The sequence below is a fragment of the Equus przewalskii genome, chromosome 13 (assembly GCF_037783145.1).
Source record: "Equus przewalskii isolate Varuska chromosome 13, EquPr2, whole genome shotgun sequence".
Classification (NCBI taxonomy): domain Eukaryota; kingdom Metazoa; phylum Chordata; class Mammalia; order Perissodactyla; family Equidae; genus Equus; species Equus przewalskii.
In genome coordinates this window covers 57,755,834-57,779,492 of record NC_091843.1, presented here as the reverse complement: position 1 = coordinate 57,779,492, position 23,659 = coordinate 57,755,834, and the positions used below count along the sequence as shown (strand labels likewise).

General features: G+C 40.0%; 1 protein-coding gene across 3 annotated transcripts in view; it reads right to left on the bottom strand.

The window, feature by feature from the left end:
- The window catches only part of MCC (MCC regulator of WNT signaling pathway), a 407,992-nt gene extending 384,899 nt beyond the window's left edge, over positions 1–23,093 (bottom strand). Inside the window, exon 1 of one of the 3 annotated variants that reach the window (XM_070571261.1) lies at positions 22,760–23,093. In XM_070571261.1, coding sequence (XP_070427362.1) covers positions 22,760–22,917 — 158 coding nt within the window. In that variant the 5' untranslated portion in view covers positions 22,918–23,093. Of the gene's footprint in view, positions 1–22,747 lie in introns of all 3 variants that reach the window. The other 2 variants (XM_070571264.1, XM_070571262.1) reach the window with 2 other exon arrangements.
- Positions 23,094–23,659: the final 566 nt, after the last annotated feature.

The following is a 23,659-nucleotide window of genomic DNA, read 5'->3' as shown; positions in this document are numbered from 1 at the left end:
GTGATGTGACTTCGGCTGGCCCAGCGATTCACCCACTTTCTACTTCTGGGCCTTGCTTCCTTTGAAAACACCTCACAGCTCTGATCTCAAATTTGTGCACAGACTTGGATTTTCCTGGCTGCCTGTTTCACAGTCCCCAGGGCAGTGCTCAACAGAAACATGGGAAATAGCACCTCAGGCTGCAATACTTTCCTGCAGCCTCCAGACAGCGGATTTCACCCCAGTCAAAACAACACCTTTAACACATTTGGAAATGTCATTAATGGTGTTGGATAGCTATCAGCTCAGAATCTGTGCATTTACTCAATCCTGGGTCCAGGGGGCATGCACAAAGGACAGAGGGCAATTATATCAGATCTTGATAAAATGAGAAAAACTCCAACAGCAATTTCTTCTCTAGCAACCCCAGAAAAACTGAAACTTCTCAAAAAGGGTATTTTTTATGTTCATGGAAATAAATTGCTTATTCAGATAAAAATAAATGTACTGGTGTGCCAATTATGCAAAAAGGCAACTTCCTGGTTTAATTCTAAGAAGCAAAAGGGACTGCATTGATTCTTTCCACAAATATTTACTGAGTACCTGCAACATGCCAGATTACTGTGCTAGGCCTGAGGATTCAACGGTGAGCAAAAACAGACATAGTCCCTGTTCTCATGGAGTTCATGGTTGAGGGGGCCAGAAAGATGTTAATCAAGAATTCCCACAAATGAACACATCATTACAAACTGAAATAAAGGTTCTGAAGGAAAAAAAGATGGGAAGGTCAAGGAAGGCTGAAAAATTGACCCTCGAGCTGAGTTCAGAAGTTTGAGAATAGCTGGATATATCCAGTTGCATGGAAACTGAAAGAAGAACACATTGGAGAACCTGAAATTCAAAGCCTAGAGTGGTCAATGCACAGAGAGCAGGAAGGAGAGAGAACAGATGAGGCAGGAGAGGAAGGAGGAGCTGGAATCACGCAAGGCCTTTGTTGGCCAAGTTAAGGATTTTAAAAAGTTTTAAAAACTTTTGAAGTTTTTTAAGCAGGGGCAACATGAAGAGATTGGCCCTTCGAAAAGATCTCTCTGGCTACAGTGTGGAGAATTGGATTGAAGGAGAGCCAAAGGAGACACAAGAAGTCAGTTACGAGTATTTGCGGTACTCCAACTGAGAGAATTAGGGTGGTAGTAATGGAGATGGAAAGAAGTGGACAGATTTGAGATTTGGAAGATAAAATGATAGGACTTGATGATGAAATGAGTATGGGAGTTGATGGAAAAGGGGGTGTCAAGGATGATGCCAAGATTCTTTCTGGCCTGTGTATGTGGGTGTACGGTGGTCAAAATCACTGTGAGATAGCAAGACTGGAAGATTAGATTTTGTGGTGAGAGATCATGAATACAATATTGGATGTGGGGAGTTCAAGATGTTTTAGAAATATCTGGTGGTAGATGATACATAGGCAATTGAGTTCATTGGTTATGCAAGTCTGAGGCTCAGAGGAGAAGTCTGAGTTGGACATTTATTAGGGGAATCATTGGCATCTATACGGATAACTGAAGCTTAAACAAATGAGAGATGAAACATAAATGCCTAGAAAGAAATGGGCAAAAGTTAATACCTTGAGAAATTCTGACACTCAATAGGTAGGTAGAAGAGATCAGCCTGCAAAAGAGATAGAAAAGGAAGAGCCTGAGAGATGGGAGAAAAGCAAGAAGACTGTGGGTCATGGGAGCCAGGAAAAGAGGGTCCTTTGAGAGGCTGTAATGGTCAACACAATCGATTGCTGAGAGGTACTATAAGTCAAGGACTGAAAACACCTATTTTATTTACTGACAAGAAGGTCAGTAGTGACCTTAGCAATGTTTCATTGCAGTAATAGCATAGATTGATGAGAATGACAGGTGCCAGAATTGAGTGGGTAAAGGAGATTATGAGAAGTAAGAAAACAGAGAACGTTAAGTACAGGCAATCCGACAGAATCACACAGAAAACTCTCACTCAGAATAAAAGCCGAAGTCCTTACAATAACCTACAGGGCCATAAAATCTGCCTCCTTCCTTAATTCCTCTTCCACTACTCTTCCCTTTCTTATTACTCCAGCCACACTGACCTCCTTGTTCTTTGAATGACCAGCTTCTGCCTCGTGGCTTTTGCATTTGCTGTTCCTTCAATCAGGAAACTTATTCCTCCACATAAATAAATGACTGCCCCCTAACTCTTCAGGTCTTTGCTCAAAAATTATTTTCTCAGCGAGGCCTCCCCTAACTACCCTATTTAATATTCAGATTAACTTCTCACACCTGCACTCACTCTTGCCTTCCCTGCTTTATTTGGTGTTTCTCACCATTTAACAAATCAGATTTTATTTTTGTGTTTACTATTTACCTCACTCCCCCCAAGAATGTAAGTTTCTTGAGGGTAGAGAATTTTGTCTATTTTGCTCACTGCTATATTCTCAGTACTTATTAGAGTGTCTAGTACATAGTAAGCACTCAATAAATGTGCTGAATAAATAAAATAATTGAACAAATAAAAGAAGTAGCTTTAATATATACCATCAATTATCAGCTAGGGAAAAAAATAGGTTTAAAAAAGCTCTATTTATGATAACAAAATTTGGAGGGAAGGCTAGAAAAACAAAACAAGACAAAAAATATAGTGTAAATGGACTACATGAGGAAAATCACTGTGAGACAAAAAAAAGACTTGAGTAAATGTAGAGACATACAATCCATCTTACGAAAAACTGGCTTGCAGAGATATCTATTCTTTCTAAATTAATTTAGAAATGTATCAAAATTCCACTTAAAACTCAATTTTAAAATTCTAAAGTTCTTTTCGGAGGAAAAAATGCCTGCAAATAGCCAAGATGGAGTTTTTTTTGTTTTTTTTTTCCTTTGGGTAAGAAGAGACAATGAGGGAAGGAAATCCATATGAAACATTGAACCATATGATAAAGCAACAGTATTAATACAAGAACAGATAGAGCAATAAAAGAAAATGTAGGATCCATAATCAGATGCAAATGGATATTTTTAAAGTTATTACACAATAAAATGTGTACTTTCAGATCAGTAGGGAAAGGATCGACTCATTAAATGTGATTAGGGCAATTTACTAACCATTTAGGGAAAAAATGATGTTTCCTATCACGTAAATCACATACAGATAAATTCCAGGGGTATTAGATAATTAATTACAAAATGAACTCACAAGATAGCTGTAAGAAAATAATTTCAGTATTTATCTACTGAGCTCAATAGACAGAGCCTTAACATGCACAAAAGCAAAAGAAGACAGTGACAGATTTGACTTCATAAAAACTTAAAACTTGGGGCCAGCCCTGTGGCCGAGTGATTAAGTTTTCATGCTCTGCTTTGGCAGCCCAGGGTTTCGTGGGTTCAGATCCTGGGCGCGGACCTGGCACTGCTCATTAGGCCATGTTGAGGCCGCATCCCACATGTCACAACTAGAAGGACTCACAACTAAAATATACAACTATGTACTGGGGGGATTTGGGAAGAAAAAGCAGAAAAAAAAGAAAAGATTGGCAACAGTTCTTAGCTCAGGTGCCAATCTTTAAAAAAAAACAAAACTTAAAACTTACGTTTTATAACAAACTTATGCAAAGGATGTAACAAATTTAAGAAGAAAGCAAAAATTTTGGGAAAATATTTGCAACTTGATAAAATATTAATGTCCCTAAGATACAAAGACTTCTTACAAATCAAAAAGAAAAACACAAATTCCCTAACAGAAAAAATGAGCATGGAGAAAATTCACAAATTAGAAATACAGGTGGTCAATAAATAAATGAAAAAGATGTCCAAACTCACTAGGATTCAAACAATTGTAAAATTAAATAATGCAATACCATTATTCAGATGGCAAATTGATGAAGGTTAAAAAAGGCAATAATACTTAAGTTATTGAATACGTGAGGAAATGGGCATTTCTTTTTTTTTTTTCTGCTTTATCTCCCCAAAGCCCCCCGGTACATAGTTGTATAACCTAGCTGCAGAAATGGGCACTTTTATAGACTGCTGGTGGAGAAGTAAATTCTGGAAGGCAATTAGTAATACATTAACCCAGATATTAATAGAAGGGTTTATTAGTTTTCTAGGGCTGCCATAACAAAGTACCACAGACTGGGTGGCTTCAACAACGGAAATTTATTTCTCTCGATTGTGGAGGCTAGAAGTTCAAGATCAAGGTGTGAGCAGGGTTGGTTTCATTCTGCGGCCTCTCTCCTTGGCTTGTGGATGGCCATCTTCTCCCTGTGTCTTCACATGGTCTTCCCTCTGTGTGTGTCTATGTCCTAATCTCCTTTTACAAGGACACCAGTCATACTGGATTAGGGCTCACCCCAAAAGCCTCCTTTAACCTTAATTACCTCTTTAAAGGCCCTGTCTCCAAATACAGTCACAGTCTGAGGTACTAGGGGTTAGGACTTCAACATACGAATTTTGGGGTACACAATTCAGCCCATAACAGAAAGGGTTTTCAAAGATGCATGTATAAGATATTTACCAGAGCATTGGTTATAAAACTAAGAAAGTGTGATAGTCTCCTAAAGTAGCTCCCAATGATCCCTGCCTCCTGGTAGTCACACCCTGTGTAATTCCCTCCTCTTGAATGTCAGCCGGACCTAGCAACTTGCTTCTAAAGAAGAGAATACAGAAAAAGTGATGGGATGTCACTTCTGAGATTAGATTACAAACGACTGTGACTTCTGTCTTGCTGGCGCACTCTCTCTCTGGCTTCTTGTATGTTTCTCTGGTGAAGAGGAACACTTGGTAAGGAACTGAGGGCGGCCTCTGTCAATAGTGAGCAAGGAACGGAGGCCTTCAGTCCCACAGCTCTCAAGGAACTGAATCCTGTCAACAACCATGAAGAGAGATTGGAAATGGGTCCTGCCCTGTTAAATCTGGAGATGACTGGCTCCAGCTGTTACCCTGACTGTAATCTCATGAGAGTCCCTAAACCAGAGGACCCAGCTAAACCGTGCTTGGACTCAAGACCCACGAAACTATGAGATGATAAATATGTGTTGTTTTAAGCCACTGAGTTTTGGAGTAAGCAACAAATAACTAAGGCAGAAAGTAAAATAAAATTTCTATAGAGAGATAAATAGGATAATATATCAAGTTTTATATACACACGACGGAATACTTAATTTAAAATGGTGATATGAAAGCTATATTTACATGCTAAGTTTATATGACATAATATGTGGAAAAAGCAGATTACAAAACAGCATGCATAGTAACATCCCATATATGTAAACACATGAGTGTTCTAGGATGCTTTGGGGTAAAAGTAAAGAAGACCTAACTCAAGCAGTCTTTTGTTATTTTTGCAATTGTCACCTGAGCTCACATCTGTTGCCAATCTTTTTTTTTTTTTCCCTTCTTCTCCCTAAAGCCTCTCAGTACATAGTTATATATTCTAGTTATAGGTCCTGGTTGTGCTATGTGGGACGCTGCCTCAGCATGGCTTGATGAGCGGTGCCATGTCTACGTCCAGGATCCAAAGCGGCAAAACCCAGGACCGCCGAAGCAGAGCATGCAAACTTAACCACTTGACCACAGGGCCAGCCCCTCAAGCAGTCTTAAATAATAATGATATGTATTGGCTTATACAACAGTAAGTCTAGAGGCAGGGTGGATTTCAGTGGTTCAATCAATATCATCAATGTTCTAGCTTTTTCCATGCTGTTCTCGCCCTTCAAAGTGTGGTCTTCATCCTAGTATTCATTTCCCTTTGTATCCACAGATGGCTGCTACTGGCAATTGAGGGTACATGCATCCTCTTCATGTCCGTATCCCACTTGGGAGGGAAAGAGAGAAGGAGTTACTTCCAGAAATTCTACCAGAAGAATGTAGAAAACTTCTCCAGAAGTCTCTACACAAACTGTTTCTAGGCACTCATTAGTCCAAGTCACATTATAAGCCCATTCTTAACCCAACTGTTGTTAAGAGTATGGAATTACCCTTAGATCAACCAGCCTTACATTTGGAAGTGGGACCCTGCAACACATGGGTTTCTTGTAGGAGGAGTGGCTGCCTGAACTTTTGTTAGTGATCTCTTGGGAAGAAAAATGAGGATAGATGGTTTGTTGGCAACTAATAATGTGCATTACATCATATTTGTGTGTGTATCTGTGTGTTTGCTATTACTATCTCTGGGTGGATGAGATTAAGAATGATCTCATTTTCTTTATATTTAAATTTATTGAATGAATTTTTTTGCAATAAGGCTCAGAGCCTATGAAACCCAATGTATTTAAACAATCTCCTTTTTGTGAGCTGTTTAAATGGGTGCTATCTTAAGCCTACGTACTTAAATTTTATTGGGGGTGCAATCTCAGGGAAGCAAAAGTGAGGAGAAGCTAAGTGAGGAAACAAAGTGCAGAGAACCAACACAAAGGGGTGGGTAACGTTACAAGCTGGCCATGGCCTTGCAACATACACAGCTGGTTATCCGGTCTTACAGAATGTCTCTAGAGAGGCCATAGGAAACTACTGCGTTCAGAATAGTTTCTCAGAGGGAAGGAAGGAGGAGCAGTTTATCAGCTGGTTCCTTCCTGTCTCCAATCTCTCACAGGTTGTTGCCCCACGGGGTGTGACCTCCAGGAAACCTCACGGGTGTGCACCTGACTCCTCCCAAGAGGATGCCAGAGCCTCTGCAGGGTGTCTCTCATTGCCATCAGAGCTGCGCAGCTCCTTGGTCTGTGGGAGGGAGCAGGGCAGCAGAGAACAGTGCGAGAGCAACCCTGGCTGAAGTAAAGAAAGAAGCTGCATGCAATCTAGGAGGGGAGGTGAAGCCAAGTGGCTATTCTGGGCCGCTGACTAGAACAATGTTCTCCAGTAAAGTCCACTTGATTTTCTTCTTTCCCTGAACCTTTCTAAGCACTTGGCACCTTTCTTTGTCTCTGGTCTTGTGTGTACTTATTGCACAAGACCAAATTACACCTGAAGGGCAGAACACACTCATCTTTGTATTCCTCTTGCATACAGTGGGCATTCAATGAATGTTTAAAAATAAAAATTGATATTCTTAAATTCACTCTGGTATGACAGTTATCAGAGGCTAGAAGTACTGAAGATTCAGGAGGAAATCTGTAAAGTAACAAAGTACTATGAATAGCACATTATTCCTTTAAAGGAACTTGTATTTTATGTCAGCAAAATAGAAGGCTTTATCAAACTAACTTAGAGGATTAAAAGGCAATATTCTTTGTGATTTCCTCATTCCATGTTATTTTACAGATAGTATTCTGGAAGCATGTAAGCATACACTTAGAGATAGGTTAACATTGGCACAGGACTTTTTCTCTATTTTAGGAAGGAGAAAAATCAAAATCCTATCTTGTGAGTGTGGAAGCAGCAACATAGTTTTGTCGTAGGGTAGTATTAATCCATCAGTTCATCCATTCAACAGTGATTTAGCATCTGTGTACAAGGGATGGTGTCGGGTGGTGTGAGACATACAAAGGCATGCTTGTTACCTTCATGAAGCTTATAATCTGGCAGGTGAAAGAAGTTAAATGGAAAGTACGATAATACAAGTTAGGATGGGGTAAATTCCCTTACTTTTATTCTATTATTAGTTTAAAATGTTTGTTTACTGAGAATACCCCGTAACTACAGAGGAATAGCCTAAGCAAAGTGGGCTATAAAATATTAATTTGAAAATCTTCTCTTTTTAAACCTTTATATACCCCAAAAGAGTCAGAATATAATTATGTGGGCAACTGTCCATCAACTTTTTGATAACTAGAATGCAAAATTGAGTAGTTTTTAAATGCATATAATCTCATATACTTTACTCAGAATCTGACACAAAACCTAACTAACAGTTCAATACTTTTGACTCATCAGAGTTAGTTCATAAACAGACACCAAACAGTCGCCCAAAAGAGACTAATTTACACAGCATGCTTTTCCATAAGAGTTTGCTACCACCAACCCCCTAAGCTAGTACCTGGAGTCCATAAAGCCAAAGTATTTCGGTACTGAAAAAGATGTTAAAACCATTTTACAGAATAAGAAACTGATTAGAGAGGATTGTGTGACTTGCCTAAAGTCATATGATTCGTTAGTAGCAGGAGCACTGAATCCCCGTCACACTGGTATTTAAGATTAGGTAAAATGCATACAATATGTATTTTCAAATATAAATTCCTCAGCTTCTTCTAAGTTGGCCATAACTTGATAAATCTTTTTCTAAAAAGTCTAAAGTGTTTGAAATTACCATTACACATGAATAATTTTATTTGTTTGATTGATATTTAGGAAGTTTCTGTTACGTGTTGCGCACTGAGGTTACAAAGATAAAAGGCAAGAAAAAGATAGTCTCTGGCTTGAGTGTGGGGAGCAAGGAAATGGAAACGGCGAGACTATCAAATGTGAGCAGTGCTGGCCTAGGAGTGTGTGTGAGGTACTAAGGCACCAGGAAAGTCTCCACTGACAAAGAGCTGCATGAGAACCGGGTCTAGAAAAAATGAGAAGGTGCACACCACGCAGACAACGGGGAGAGAAGGGCACTTACAGAAGAAGCTGCTGTGCAAAGCATGATGTTTGGAAGAGCCAGGCATGCTGGAGGGTGCAGTGTGAGAGCGAATGCTGGAGAGGGGATAGTCACTGTGCCAGACGGGCAAGGGCCTTAAATTAAATGCCCTAAAAGGAGTCTGAACTATCTGTAAGGAACAGGCAACTGTTGAAGGATTTTTAGAAGAGCTGCCTGCTCAGTTTTATGTCCACGCAGAGTGGCCTTGGCGGGGGAGGGGGGGGGGGTCAAGTCTGCAGGTTAAGACATTAGGACAACAATTCTGGTTAGAGACAAAGGAACTTGGGAGACCATGAAGGTGGAGGGGGATGAGCAGCACTGATTTCACCCTTTGATTATAATAAATATAAAACTGCCAACACATTTTCAGAAGAGTAAATTCTTCTCCAACAAATTCTTGCAGTGATTTTTATCCTGTTTACTGTGAAATGAAATCAGGTTAAGACTCTACAGTACATAAAATTGTCAAAGTAAAAACTCTTACCTAAAACCATTAACCTCTAATGTAGAATATTGTGTTAAGCTTGTTATTTCTGAGAAAGTAGTTCTGAATTTTTGTAAATAAGTAAAAAATCTGATATTTAAAAGAAATGTAGCCACATTTTTACAAAAATGTCCTCCTTCACCCCATCAATGTTCTTACTCCCTTCATCTGTACCACAAATTTGTGCATGCTGACATTTTAAACAATAGACAACAGGTGTCTTAACCAATGGCATTTGCTGTAACGTTGAATAGATGCCCAATTAACACCAACATCAAGTCTAGGATGTGTTTTCAAGTACCTTCTACCCTGTTGACGTGAATGCTTAAAAAATTAAACAAAAGCTCATCTACTTAGAATTTTCCAAGCAACAGTTCACAATTAAATATTCAATTGAGGGCTACACTTAAACTCAACTAAAAACTGTCACATCAGACAGACACATTCATGCTTATTGGTCAATTTAGAAATGTGTCATTTACATTCTCGCTTAGTTAGGGATCCAAACATCTGAAAAATGAATAGGTCCAGAGAGTCCTTCTGCCTACCAAACTTTATTTTCTCCCATCAGTTAGAGTCATCAATAATCAATGACGTGAATTTAGTAATTACTTATTTACATATTTAAACTGACATTTTGAAATGACAATGAGAAGCTGACAACTAACTGTTCTCTAAGGAAATGCCCTTTCTCTCCATATGGTTTCTACTCTGGGACTAACACTTAAAGAGATTTTCAATTTACCAAACAACAGAGAATCTCTCCAGCTGAGACCCCCATGGAAATTCATTTAGAATGCAAATACCTAACCTTCTGTACCAAGAATTTAAATGCCATTCCCACTGATGCTAAGAAGCCAGTTATAAAATGAAAATTCATCTCTAGCATAGACTTTGGGTAAATTAAACAGTAAAGAATTTGAAGGCTTTAGGGGAAAATAGGTTTTCCTGTGTTAGCTTCGCAGCACGTATGGTAGAAAAGGCCCTCAAGTAAGGCCCACAGGTTCATTCCTTTCCAAGAGGCTATGTTATCTTGGCTCTTTGTCTCAAAATAGAGATATTAATTCCTGTTGCAAGGATTAAATGAGATAATGTATGGACTAACTGACTGTAAACTATGAAGCTTCTATAAACATATACTATGATTACTTCAGACATTCACTAATATGCTGACTCAAAATAAAAAGACTATACAATAAAGATGTGGGCTGGAGGACAAAAACAAAAATACCCTGAAAAATATAGCTACTAAAAATGCATGTGAACAAATTGATCTATAGATTCAACACAATCCCTATCAAAAATCATAGCTGCCTGTTTTGAAGAAATTGGCAAGCTTATCCTAAAATTTGCATTGGAACTCAAGAGACTAAGAATAGCCAAACAAGGGGCTGGCCCCGTGGCCGAGTGGTTAAGTTCGCGCGCTTCGCTGCAGGCGGCCCAGTGTTTCGTTAGTTCGAATCCTGGGCGCGGACATGGCACTGCTCATCAGACCACGCTGAGGCAGCGTCCCACATGCCACAACTAGAAGAACCCACAACGAAGAATACACAACTATGTACCGGGGGGCTTTGGGGAGAAAATGGAAAAAATAAAATCTTAAAAAAAAAAAAAAAAAAAAGAATAGCCAAAAAATCTTAAAAAAAGAACAAAGTTGGAGGATTCACACTTTCCGATTTCAAAATTTAAACAACAAAGCAACAGTAACCAAACAGTGTGGTACTGGTATAAGGACAGGCATATACATCAAGGGAAAAGAATGGAGAGTCCAGAAATAAACTCTTACATTTATCGTCAATTCATTTTTGACAAGGGTGTCAAGAAAATGCGAAAAGAATAGTAGTCTTTTCAACAAACGGTGCTGGGACAACTGGATATTCACATGCAAAAGAATGAACTTGGATCTCTTCACAACATACACAAAAGTTAACTCCAAACGGATCATAGGTGGTATATATACACAATGGAATGTTACTCAGCCATAAGAAATGATGAAATCTAGCCATTTGTGACAACATTGATAGACCCTGAGGGTATCATACTAAGTGAAATAAGTCAGACAGAGAAAGTCAAATACCACATCATCTCACGAATAAGTAGAAGATAAAAACAACAACAAACAATCACATAAAGATAGAGATTGGATCAGTGGTTACCAGAGGGGAAGGGGGAGGTCGGAGGGTGGAAGGGGTGATTAGGCACATGTGTGTGGTAATGGATTATAATTAGTCTCTGGGTGGTGAACATGATATAACCTACAAAGGAATATAAATATAATGATGTAAACCTGAAACTTACCTAATGTTATAAACCAATGTTACTTCAATTAAAAAAAAAATGGATCGTAGACCTAAACGTAAGAACTAAGACTATAAAACTCTTAGAAGAAAACATAAAAGTAAATCTTCGTGATCTTGGGTTAAGCAAAGCCTTCTTGGATATGACATCAAAACACAAACAGTAAAAGGTCACTTAAGGCATGATTCCTTTATATGAAATGCCCACACTAGGCAAATCTATGGAGATAGAAAGTAGATTAACAGTTGCCTAAGGCTGGGGAGGTTGAGGGAAATGTGGATGACTGCTAAAGGGTACAGCGTTCCTTTTTGAGGTGATGAAGATGTTCTAAAATTGATTATGGTGATGGTTGCACAATTCTGTGAATATACTAAAAACATCAAATTGTACACTTTAAATGGGAAAATTGTGTAGTCTGTAAGTTATAGCTCAATAAACCTGTTTAAAAATAATTTAAAGAAATGCATATGAAAAGCAGCATTGAATAGTGGTCATGACCCTCATCTGAGAACCAGACACATGAGTTGAAGTTCAGGTCTTACTAACTGTGGAATCTTGAGCAAATAACTATCTCTGAGCCTGTTTTTCTCACCTTTACATTGTATGTAATAATAATTCCTTTTTCAAAGGGGCTATGATGAGTATTAACTGAGGTCATGTATATAAAGTACTTGCTTAGCATAGAGCCTAAAACACAGTAAACACTCAATAATGTTAGCTATTTGGGGCCCGCCTGGTGGTGCAGCAGTTCAGTTTGCACGTTCCGCTTCTTGGTGGTCCAGGGTTCACCAGTTCACATCCCGGGTCCAGACATGGCACCACTTGACATGCCATGCTGTGGTAGGCATCCCACATAGAAAGCAGAAGAAGATGGACATGGATGTTAGCTCAGGGCCAGGCTTCCTCAAGCAAAAAGAGGAGGACTGGCAGTAGTTAGCTCAGGGCTAATCTTCCTCAAAAAACATAAATAAATAAAAAATAATGTTAGCTATTAAAAGAAAAGCTATGTGGGCCTATGCTGTAGGTAGTAGTTTAAAAACAGTAAGTTGGTTGAGGTGTTCCTGTAAATGTTATCATAAAATTATTTATACATAAACTTAATAAATACAGTGTTTCTAAATAGGCAGGCCCACTTTGGGTCACTCAGAAAAAAGAGAAGTCAGGACTCCACTTCAGGTCAAGATAGAAGCAGAGAAACTGGATTTACCGTCCTACCTAAAACAACTAGAAAACCAAACAAATTTAATGAAACAATGATTTCCAGACATTATATAATGGATAGCACAAGACTGTGATCCCTGAATAAAGGTAAATTAGCAAGGTGAGCCTACAATTATATCAACTTACTGCCTGGAGGCAGTTTACAGGCTCCAGAATAGGAGGGGGAATCCAGACAGCACCCAGTGGTCTCACTGAGTTGAGGAGGTGGAGAACAAACTTCTCTAAGGTTGACAGAATTTGTGGTGCAGAGGGAAGAGGAGGGAATGCCTCAGAGAGAGAGCTCCAGAGATCTGCAGAGGCTAAATTAGCTCTAGACTGAAGGCTGCTCTGATCCTGCCTAACCAAGTTGAAAGGCAAGCTTCCAAAAGATCCAAACTCAACTGCATGCCAGAACGAAGTAAAGGAATATAACAAAAGCCAGCACTCAACAAGTTAAAATGTCTGGCATTCAATCAAAAATTACCAGGCATGCAAAGAAGCAGAAATATGTCCTATAACCAGAAGAAAAATCCATCAATAGAAACAGACCCAGAGATGAAGGAATTAGCAGACAAGGAAGTTAAAACAGTGATTATAAATCCATTCCATATACTCAAATGGAACTTCTAGAAGTGAAAAATCCAGAATTCCAACAAACACAAGAATTCCAACAAACCCCAAGCAGGAGAAAGCATAGATGAGCATTTCATCACCCCACTTTATGGGTAAGGAAACTAAGACACAGGCAGGGACTGGTACCAAGTCATACAGTTACCTAGTGGCAGAGCCTAGAACGAAGCCAACTTTCCTGACTCAGATCCAGTGCTCTTTCCACTATGTTGCAGAGCAATAACATGATCTGACTTACTCTTTAATAGGTCACCTGGTTGCTGTATGCATAGTCTGCATGTGTGGAGGGTAGAGGGGCCAGGGCAGAAACAAGAGCCTATTGTAATAATCTTGGTGTGAGATGGATGATGGTTTGGACCTGAGTAGGGAAGGTGATGAGAAACGGTCAGATACAAGCTATATTTTAAAGGCAGAATTGGTGGATCTGCTGATGGATTGAATGTACTGTTAAAAAAGAAAAGAATGCAGGATGACTATTTTTTGACTTAAGCCTCTAACAAGGAGTAGCAATTTACTGTAATGGGGAGAACTGAGGCAGGAAGGGCTGGGGAGGGGACGGAGGAATTTTGTTGTGTATGTGGTAAGTTTGAGAGACCTTCAGACGTGCAAATCAAGTATGCAGTTGCTACACATACCTGTCTTATATTCAACGGCGAGGTTGTGGTCCGAGATATGGAAAGATCATAAATGTGGTAGACAAATGACTCAAGTTTGGGAAGCTCGAGGCTAGATGATCCTTAAGGGTCTTTAGATATGAAGGATTCATGATTCAATAATGTGATGCCATCTTGCTCAGGCTGAGCAGTCTCTTACCAGTCTCACAGAGGGCCCTTCCTATCATTATGGTTTCTCTTGCACTATTGCTTTGCCAGGATTATCCACTTTTTCTCCTTTGCTTCTACAGTATCTATCTTGCATGGTTACCGTGAGCGTTAAATAAGTTACATAAAATACCTGGTGAGCACTCAATAAATGTTAAGGCTATCTTATCTTTTTTGTTTTTATTTTATTTTTTTTTAAAGATTTTATTTTTTCCTTTTTCTCCCCAAAGCCCCCCAGTACATAGTTGTATATTCTTTGTTGTGGGTCCTTCTAGTTGTTGCATGTGGGACGCTGCCTCAGCGTGGTTTAATGAGCAGTGCCATGTCCGCGCCCAGGATTCGAACCAACGAAACACTGGGCCGCCCGCAGCGGAGCGCGCGAACTTAACCACTCGGCCACGGGGCCAGCCCCAAGGCTATCTTATCTTAAATACAGAATCCTGTTTCTCAAAACGTAATTTCACTTTACATGAATGTTCATAGTACCTTTATTCCTAATAGCCTCAAACTAGAAGCAGCCCAAATGTCCACCAACAAGTGAATGCCTAAACGAATTGTGGTAGATCCATACAATGGAACATTAGTCAGTAATAAAAAGAAGGAACTAATGAATACATAATGGTATGCATGAATCTCCCAAGCTCTAAAAAAGCCAGACAGAAAATAGTACATGCTGTATGACTGCATTTATATGAAATACTAAAAGACTAATCTAATCTAGAGTGACAGAGGAGCCAGCCTTGTGTGCTCTGCTTCGGCAACCTGGGGTTTGCTGGTTCACATCCTAAACACAGACCTACACTCATCGAGATACGCTGTGGCGGCATCCCACATACAAAATAGGGGAAGACTGGCACAGATGTTAGCCCAGTGACAATCTTCCTCAAGCAAAAAGAGGAAGATTGGCAACAGATTTTAGCTCAGGGCCAATCTTCCTCATAAAAAATTAAAATAAAAAGTAAAAAAATTAAAAAACATAGAGCGACAGAAAGCAGATCAGTGATTGCAGGGGACTAGAATCAGGGTGGAGATTGATCAGGAAGGGCACAGGAAACTTTTTGGGGTTATGAAAATCAACCTTGATTGAGGTAGTGGTTCTACAGGTATATAAATGTATCAGAACTCATTGAAATATACAATTAAAATGAGTTCATCGTATTGTATGAGAGTAATCAGGAAATACCACATATCAGAGTTAGCTCTTCTGGGTGACTGGGTACCAAATTTGCCCCGTTCAAAATTCTCTCGTTCATATTAGTTTTAATGGTTTTTCTTTTATTTTTCTTTTTTTCCTTCACTCACATTCAGTTTATACTTTTTTAAGTGACATTATAGTTTGACTGCGGCTTTGAGGTTTTTGGTATTATTCAGTTTCCTTGAAGTCTGGCTTTGGTTATGCTATTCTATGAATCTCACCAAAGCCTCTCTTTTAAAAATTGTTTTCCAGAGTTATCACTTCTAAGAATAACCCTTATGTCACAGGACTCTACTTGGCCATAAGATAAGGAATCTAGAGGTCATAGTCTTTCTATTCCATTTACCTTTTGTTTAAGTGGCTCCTCTCTCTAGCCTCCCCAAACAAGATTTCTGCTACCACTGACCAGGGGAAGAAAAGTAGAGTATATATAACATGTAGATCTGTGGTTCTTTAGTTAAATACTAAGAAAATTTGAAAATCTTTTGTTGCTGTTTTATTGTTTAAAGAAGACTAAACAAAGTGTTTGCAAAGCAATTCTAGTTCACAAATTTTGCTAATAATTCTAGTTTTGACTCACTCTTTAATAACATAGTACATGGAACTATGAAAGTGTTTATTCTAGCATTATATAAAATATATTTCAAAACTTCTAAAGTGCATAGTTTAATATTGTGAAATCTGAATGTTTCTTACAATTCTATTGGCCTAATGCTGACATAGTTACTAATGCTTGTGCAGCATGAATCAGGTTGTTATTCCTGGTAACATGACTAGATAACTGCCACTCTCCATGGTTCCTTAAGAATACAAGTCGTGGTTATGGTCTGAGAACCTTCCAGTAAGACCAGAAGTACCAACATCAATACTTGCAGAAAGGGTGTCAGCATCTCAGAAAAAAATCCTATAGAAAACAGTGGAGCCTCCTTTAAAGAAATGCTGCATCCCTGATATTTTGATGCCACAGAGGTCGATACTGGGTAGTAAAACACAGCATCAATACTCTGAATCAAAACTGATTTAGAAGACTTGGACTTTAAACGTGAAGAAGTTTTAGGATTTTTTTGAACAATTTGATTAGCTGTTTTCCTTCTTTATGTATGCACAATAGTGAAACACAATAAAAATATATGACTAAAGAAATTTAAGGGAGACCTTTCAATAAGAATAAAATAAAAAATCTAATTAATAAGATGTGTTTTATCATAGTTTGATTGGTACATAAAATACTGGTGTGTCCCAATCTATGGCATCTTAGATTCAATGAAATTCCAAAGCAAATAACTGGAAACAAACTAAATGTCCAACATAGGAGAATAATTAAATAAATAAATAAAATAATGGAATATTATAATTACAAATCATATTTCCAATCTTTTTTTTGTGACAGCTTTATTGAGATGTAATCCACATACCATAAAATTAACTCATGTAAAATGTACGATCCAATGGTTTTTAGTATATTCCTAGAGTTGTGCAACTATTGCTACAATCAACTTTAGAAGATTTTCATCATCTAAAAAAGAAATTCTGCACTCTTAGCTATCATCCTTCAATCTTCCCATTACCTTCAGGCCTAAGTAACCACCAATCTACTTTCTGTCTCTATAAATTTATATATTCTGGACATTTCAGATAAATGGAATCATATAATACGTAGTCTTTTTGACTGGCTTAAGTTACCATAATGCTTTTAAGGTTCACCCATGTTGTAGCATGTTTCAGTACTTCACTCCTCTTCATACTGAACAATATTCCATTGGGTAGAAGTATCACATCTTGTTCATTCATTTATCAGTTGATAGACATTTGGGTTGTTTGCACCTTTTGACTATTATGAATAATGCTGCTGTGAACATTCACGTACAAGTTTGTGTGAGGACATACGTTTTCAGTTCTCTTGCATAAATACCCAGGGGTAGAACTGCTGGATCATATAGTAATTCTACATTTAAGGGTATAAGACTATTTTCCAAAGTGGCTATATCATTTCACATTTCTACCAGTAGTATATAAGGGTTCTGATTTCTCCACATCCTTGCCAACACTTGTTATTATATGACTTTTTGATTATAGCCACCCTACTGGGTGTAAAGTGGTGTTTCATTGTAGCTTTGATTTGCATTTTCCTAGTGGCTAATGATGTTGAGTATCTTTTCATGTGTTTATTGGCCATTTGTATATCTTCTTTGGAGAAAAGTCTATTCAGATCCTTTGTGCATTTTTTAATTGGGTTATTTATCTTTTTATTATAGAGAGTTCTTTATACAATCTAGATACAAATCCCTTATCAAATATATGATTCACAAATATTTTCTCCCATTCTTTGAGCTTTCACTTTTTTGGTAGTGTCCTTTGAAGGACAAGTTTTAAAAATTTTGATGAAGCCAAATTATCTATTTTTTCTTTTGTAGCCTGGGTTTTGGTGTCATATATAAGAATCCACTGCCAAATCCAAGGTGACAAGATTTTGTCCAACGTTTTCTTCTGAGAATTTAATAGTTTTAGCTCTTACGTTTAAGTTTCTTGATCTGTTTTGAGTTAATTTTTGTACATGAGGAATGTGAGGAGTACATACATTTTGTATGTAAAGAATATATACATTTTGTATGTAAGGGAAGTGTCCAACTTCATTCTTTTATATGTGACAATCCAGTTGTCCCAGCACTGTTTGTTGAAAAGTCTATTCTTTCCCCATTTCACCCTTGATTTTGGCACCCTTCTCTTGACACTCTTGTTGAAAACCAATTCACCATATACACATGGGTTTGGGGGTCTCAGTTCTATTTCATTGACCTACACATCTATCTTTTGCCGGTACCACACTGTCTTGATTACCGTTGTTTTGTGGTGTTTTGAAATTGGAAACTCTGAACCCTCCAACTTTGTTCTTCTTTTTCAAGATTGTTTTGACTATTCTGAGTCCCTTGAATTTCCACATGAATTTTAGGACAGTTTGTCAATTTCTGCAAAAAAGTGGCAGCTGGGATTCTGAGAAAGGTTGCATTGAATCTATAATTCACTTTGGAGAAATACTGCCATTATAACAACATTAAATCTTCCTATCCAAGAACATGAGATGTATTTCCTTTTATCCAATCTTTTTTTTTTCCTTCTTCTCCCCAAAGCCCTCCAGTACATAGTTGTATATTCTAGTTGTGGGTCCTTCTGGTTGTGGCATGTGGGATGCTGCCTCAGCATGGCCTGATGAGTGGTGCCATGTCCACGTCCAGGATCTGAACTGGTGAAACCCTGGGCCACCGAAGTGGAGTGTGTGAACTTAACCACTCAGCCGTGGGGCCGGCCCCAATCCAATCACTTTTAATGTACTAGAGGAACCATATGATGCAGATATGTCACTAGGAAAATGGAAATGATATTCCTTGGTTATCGGATAATAGAAGATTTTGATTTTACTTTCATACGTTTCTGTATTTTCCAAATTTCAACAAGTATACCTTTAAATAACCAGAAAAAAGTTATTTTTAAAGGAAAATATTCTTTAATAAAATATGCTTAAGTTAAAGTGTTTCATAAACATGGAATATGCTTGGAAATAAAAATGCTTGAAAGATTTTTCAATATACATGAACATACCACTGTTTATTCTTGATCACTTACTCATCAGAATTTACTGATTGAATACTTTATGGCAAATACTGTGCTAGGTCCTGAGTGTACTGTTTTAAAAAAACAGATATGATTCCTGCCCTCATGAAGGCTACATCTAATGGGAGAATGGGAAAGAGGCAAACAAAGTAGTAAACAGAAATGTAATTACAGGGCTGGCCCAGTGGCATAGTGGTTAAGTTCACATGCTCTGCTTTGGTGGCCCAGGGTTCACAGGGTCAGATCCTGGGCATGGACCTAGCACCACTCATCAAGCCACGCTGGGGAGGCATCTCACATAAAATAGAGGAAGAATGACACAGATGGTAGCTCAGCCACAATCTTCCTCAAGCAAAAAGAGGAAGATTGGCAACAGATGTTAGCTCTTGGCCAATCTTCCTCAGACACACGCAAAAAATGTAATTACAAGTTGTAAAGAGTACTTTGGAAGAAACCCATTGGTACTATGACGGGGAATAATGGTGAGGTAGAGCTAACCCACTTTGATATACTGGTCAGGGTAGCTCTCTCTATGACACCAACATATAAGCTGAGGCTTCAGACTAGATATAAATGTAAGTGTTGGTTTTAGATATTTGTCAAAATGTTCAAGATAGTTTCTTAAACTGAAAGGTAAAAATAAGAAACTTTAAAATTCTGAAGGGAAATTAATTTCAACAAATAGAGTAATCCCACAATCTCTTATAACAGCATAAATAGGGCCCAAAAAAATTCAATGCCATTAAATGTGGGGTTAACTCATCGTAAGGTTAATGACATGCAGAAGAGCCTGCTGTGGTCCAACTGTGCAGGCCAAATCCTGTCCTGCCCAAGCCGTGGTTTGGCTCCATCTGATGGTAGCTGTCTGCTCCAGCTTAACTATGCATGGGGATGATTCTAGGTCCCTCTGAGCGCTAGGAGTTTCTGGGCAGAAGCAGAAGTTCCAGGAATCTCCAGTTAGCTGATGCCTTTTTTGTTAGCCTGATGGGGAAGGCTGAGCTGAGAGAATATTGAAGATTCAAAGCCCCACGTTTTACCTCCCTCTTCCTGAGATGGTGTACCCTGACATTTCCCCTCCTGGCCTCAGTCTATCTTCCACTTATCCTCCCTCCAAACATAAGATCTCCACCCACTCCTGTTTGAGAATGAGGGCTAGGCAAAGGACCAGAGTCAATACAGAGTTCACTGTGGGTTATCATGGGGGTCTTATTATATGTTTTGGTTGCTACTTGCGTACCCAATATTCATTCCCTGCTCTTAGTAACAGAACTCAGATGTTGTTTGGGAGGCAATGTGACCAACTGAATTATATGCTTCCTTGAGCTCTACTGCAAGTAGGCATGGTAAGGTGATGTACTTTGACCAACAAGACGTCAATTAAGGGATTTGGGAAAGCTCTGCTTTAAGGACATAGGCACCACTCTTTTCAGCTTTCTTTTACACCTTTCTCCCTAGAACCTGGAGATGGGGCTGGAGATAGAGCAATCATTTTAAGACCATGAGATAACCACCAGGATGAATGCTTTATGTGAAGAATAGTGATGCAGAAAGATAGAAGGAAGCTGGGCATTGTGGAACAGCTGCTCCAGCCTGGATGGACCACCTCCAGACTTCTAACTGAGAAAGTCAACTCTTATTTGACTACGGTTAGTTTTCTATTATATACAGCCAACTGAAATCCTAATGGCTACAGCTGTGTACCATGAGCATAAACTTAACATCTTTTGAAGAATCCAAGGTTTTTAAGGTTTTAATGTAGGAAGTCCAACTCTCACGTTTAATAAAAGAGAAAATTCACAGCACTCCACACCTTATCACCCACTATAAAGTGGTTAGTAAAGGTCATTAAACAGGGGTAGCACAAAGGAGCGGCTTCCAAGAGGGAGTCATTTAATGCCACTTATCTTCATTAATCCCATTCCCCAAACCATACCAAATAAACATAAACTCCGGTAAAGCTGTGCTTGCTATGTAAACATATTTCTAGACAAGTTCCTTGGTCCCCCTTTCAATAATAAGATTGCTATCCCTGATCTCCTCTAATATGGGAATTTTGTCACAGTATAAAATAACTTCCAGGGTAACTCTGCCCACAGTTAAAGTTATGGCTTAGGGTTTATTACTGCACATATTTTTCAACTTTCAAGCAGATACATTAAAGTGATGTGGCTCAAGGAACAATACAGTTTTTTCCAATTTGCCTCAGCAGGTTGCTACTCTAATCTGAAATCCCCTCTTTACCACCACCCCCTTACACTCAATGCCTCATCCTCCAAAACAAAGCCCTTGAATTATGCTTACAGAATTCATTATTCTTCAGGGTAGATACAGCTCCATTCAAAGTAATATGAGCATCTGTACAGAAAGTGTAGCTCAGACAAAGTAACATATTAATAGGCCCGATTAGAGGAAAAGAAGGAGAGAATTCTGCTGGTTTTCTATATGGACTCTGGCCCACGTGAAATTAAATTCTTTTTGCATCCTAATATGAAGAATGTAGATTTTTTTTATTATTGCAAATGAGATAATGCCCTTTCAAGTAGGAAAAACCCACAAAACTATATATATCAAAATATATCAAAACTATATGTATCTAAACTATACAATGAAATTTTTTATCCCAGAACCAAAACAGGGAAACGCTTCCAGATAAAATACTATATGTAGCCAACTAGAGTTACATATTTTTTTCATTATAGAACAGAATTACTCCATAAAGTTTTCTGATATCTTTGTAATATTTCCCAAAGAAACTTCAGAAAAATAATAAAATTCAGCTAAGAATGATCATAACTGAGTCAAGAGTCCCAAATAAATGATTATTTTTCTAATTGTCAAATTCTTACATGTCAAATTACTTGTTTCTGAGATCTTTTTAAAAACTTTTTGGAGAAAATTCCCCACTCTCTTTTTTTTTCTCTAAATAGGCAGGGACAATCAGCAGGAGGCAGCTCGTGATTTTCAGAGAACTTGAGCATCACCAAGAGAAAGGCTAAAGAAACGTAACACACAACTTAGGCTGCCTACTTCCTTGAAGGCAATTCAAATTTCGGCGGGCGCGTAAGGTCTTCAGCGCCCTGTGGCAACCCTTCGGAGAAGGATACCGTAAAACATTAGATCGCCTTCTTCACCATCAGTGTCTGAAAAGTGATAAAAATTTGGGCAGAAGTAGTTATTTTGCCAAGCTCTGAGACTTCAAGCCGCAACACCGCCCCTGTAGGGGATCTGGAAGCAAACACAGCGAGGGTTACGAGCGGTCGCGGAGGGGCGCCCCGAGACCCCTCTGGAGACTCATCTGGTTTGCGCGCGGAGCCGCGGTGGGGAGCAGGGTCTATTTTCAAGACTCACCTCTAAACCCCAGTTTGTGCCTGAGTGCTTTATTCCCCTCAGGCTAATACGTTTAAACTAGCTATGGGTGGCAAACTATGCCCATTCTTTGGGCTCCCAAGTTTGGCACGCAGAGGCTCTGTGGCACGTGAAAGTTCTTCACAGCTTGTTTTCACGTCCATCTCTGTCTCTGAGAGCGCATCCCTATCCTGGTCCGGCCCTGGGGCTGTCACCGAGGAGCCGGACAGATCGCTGCCCGGTGCCACATCTTGACGGCCAGGAGCCCGAGGCTGCAGGGCAGCCCCTCCGACCTGGACAAGTGGCCCGCATTCGTCTCCCCACAGGCAGGAGCGCTCCGAGACCCGGGCAGCACTTGCATCCTAAAGAGATGTCTCCCAACACCCAGACAAAGACAGCTCTGGGAAAAGTTGGAACAACTGGCACCACGAGAAGGCGAGTAGATCAGCCCCTCGGTCTCGGTGGCCGAGCCGACGACACGCTCTTACAGTCGCAGCCAACTTTTCCCGTGAGCTTCTGAGCAACTTGCTGGAAGTTGGGACGAGGAGGCAGGGAAGGGGTCAAGGGCAGCGCGGAGAGGCTGGTCGCGCCCCAGCCGGTTTCGCGTACCTCCCCGAGTACCTGCTAATGTATCCGTCGCCGTCGCCGTCGCACGTCTGGAAGAGGCGCCGCATCCTCTCCTCCTCGCCGGTGCTGGACGTGTCGCTGCTGCTGCTGCCGCCACCGCCGCCGCCGCTGCTGCCGCCGCTGGCGCTCCCCGCCGCAGCCGCCGCCATCATGCGCCCGCTCCCTGCTCGGGAGGAAGAGGACGCGCGGCAGGAGGAGGAATCCGTGAGGCGCAAAAGCTCTTCGCAGCCCCGAACCTGCCTGACAACCGAGCATGCCCAGTGGCCGCCGGGGCGCTCCGAGCGAGGGATTCCACCTCTCCGGGTTTTGCCCGGGCTGGGAAGATGGGCGCTCTGGAATAGCAGGAGTAGGCACCTTAGGGGAGAGGCAGAAGGGGAAGGTGTCTCGTGGAGTCAGGGAGCCAAGGGTGGCGACGGGGACGCGAGGGGAGGGAGAGAACACAGGAGGCCTCCGAGAAGGGTGTCAGCTCTGCGCATCGGACCACGACGCGGGCCACTGGGACTTGGGGATGCTTCAGGCAGAGCGCGGGTGTTCTCTCGGCAGAACTCTTCCAACTGCCAGGAGTCGTGGATTCCTTTTTCAGAAAAAAAAGATAAACGCTCCAGTTTTGCAGACTTAAAGCGGTGCTCGTGGTCCCACTCTGCGGGACTGAGTTCTGCACCCATAGTCCCAAATGAGACCCGGAATGGCTGGTCATTTTATGCATTTTTAACACCTGTCAAGAAATCTGACCCTCCTTGGCTCCGACTGGTCTTCCACTCTATAGTGGGAACAGTCTGTGCTCCCGTGTAAGATTGTGCACGTTTGGTCCGTTGTTGGAAACAGCTCACTCTCCTGACCTGGCATCACTTGAATTTTCCCCAACAGCTTTAACAACATCAACAGCGAACAGAA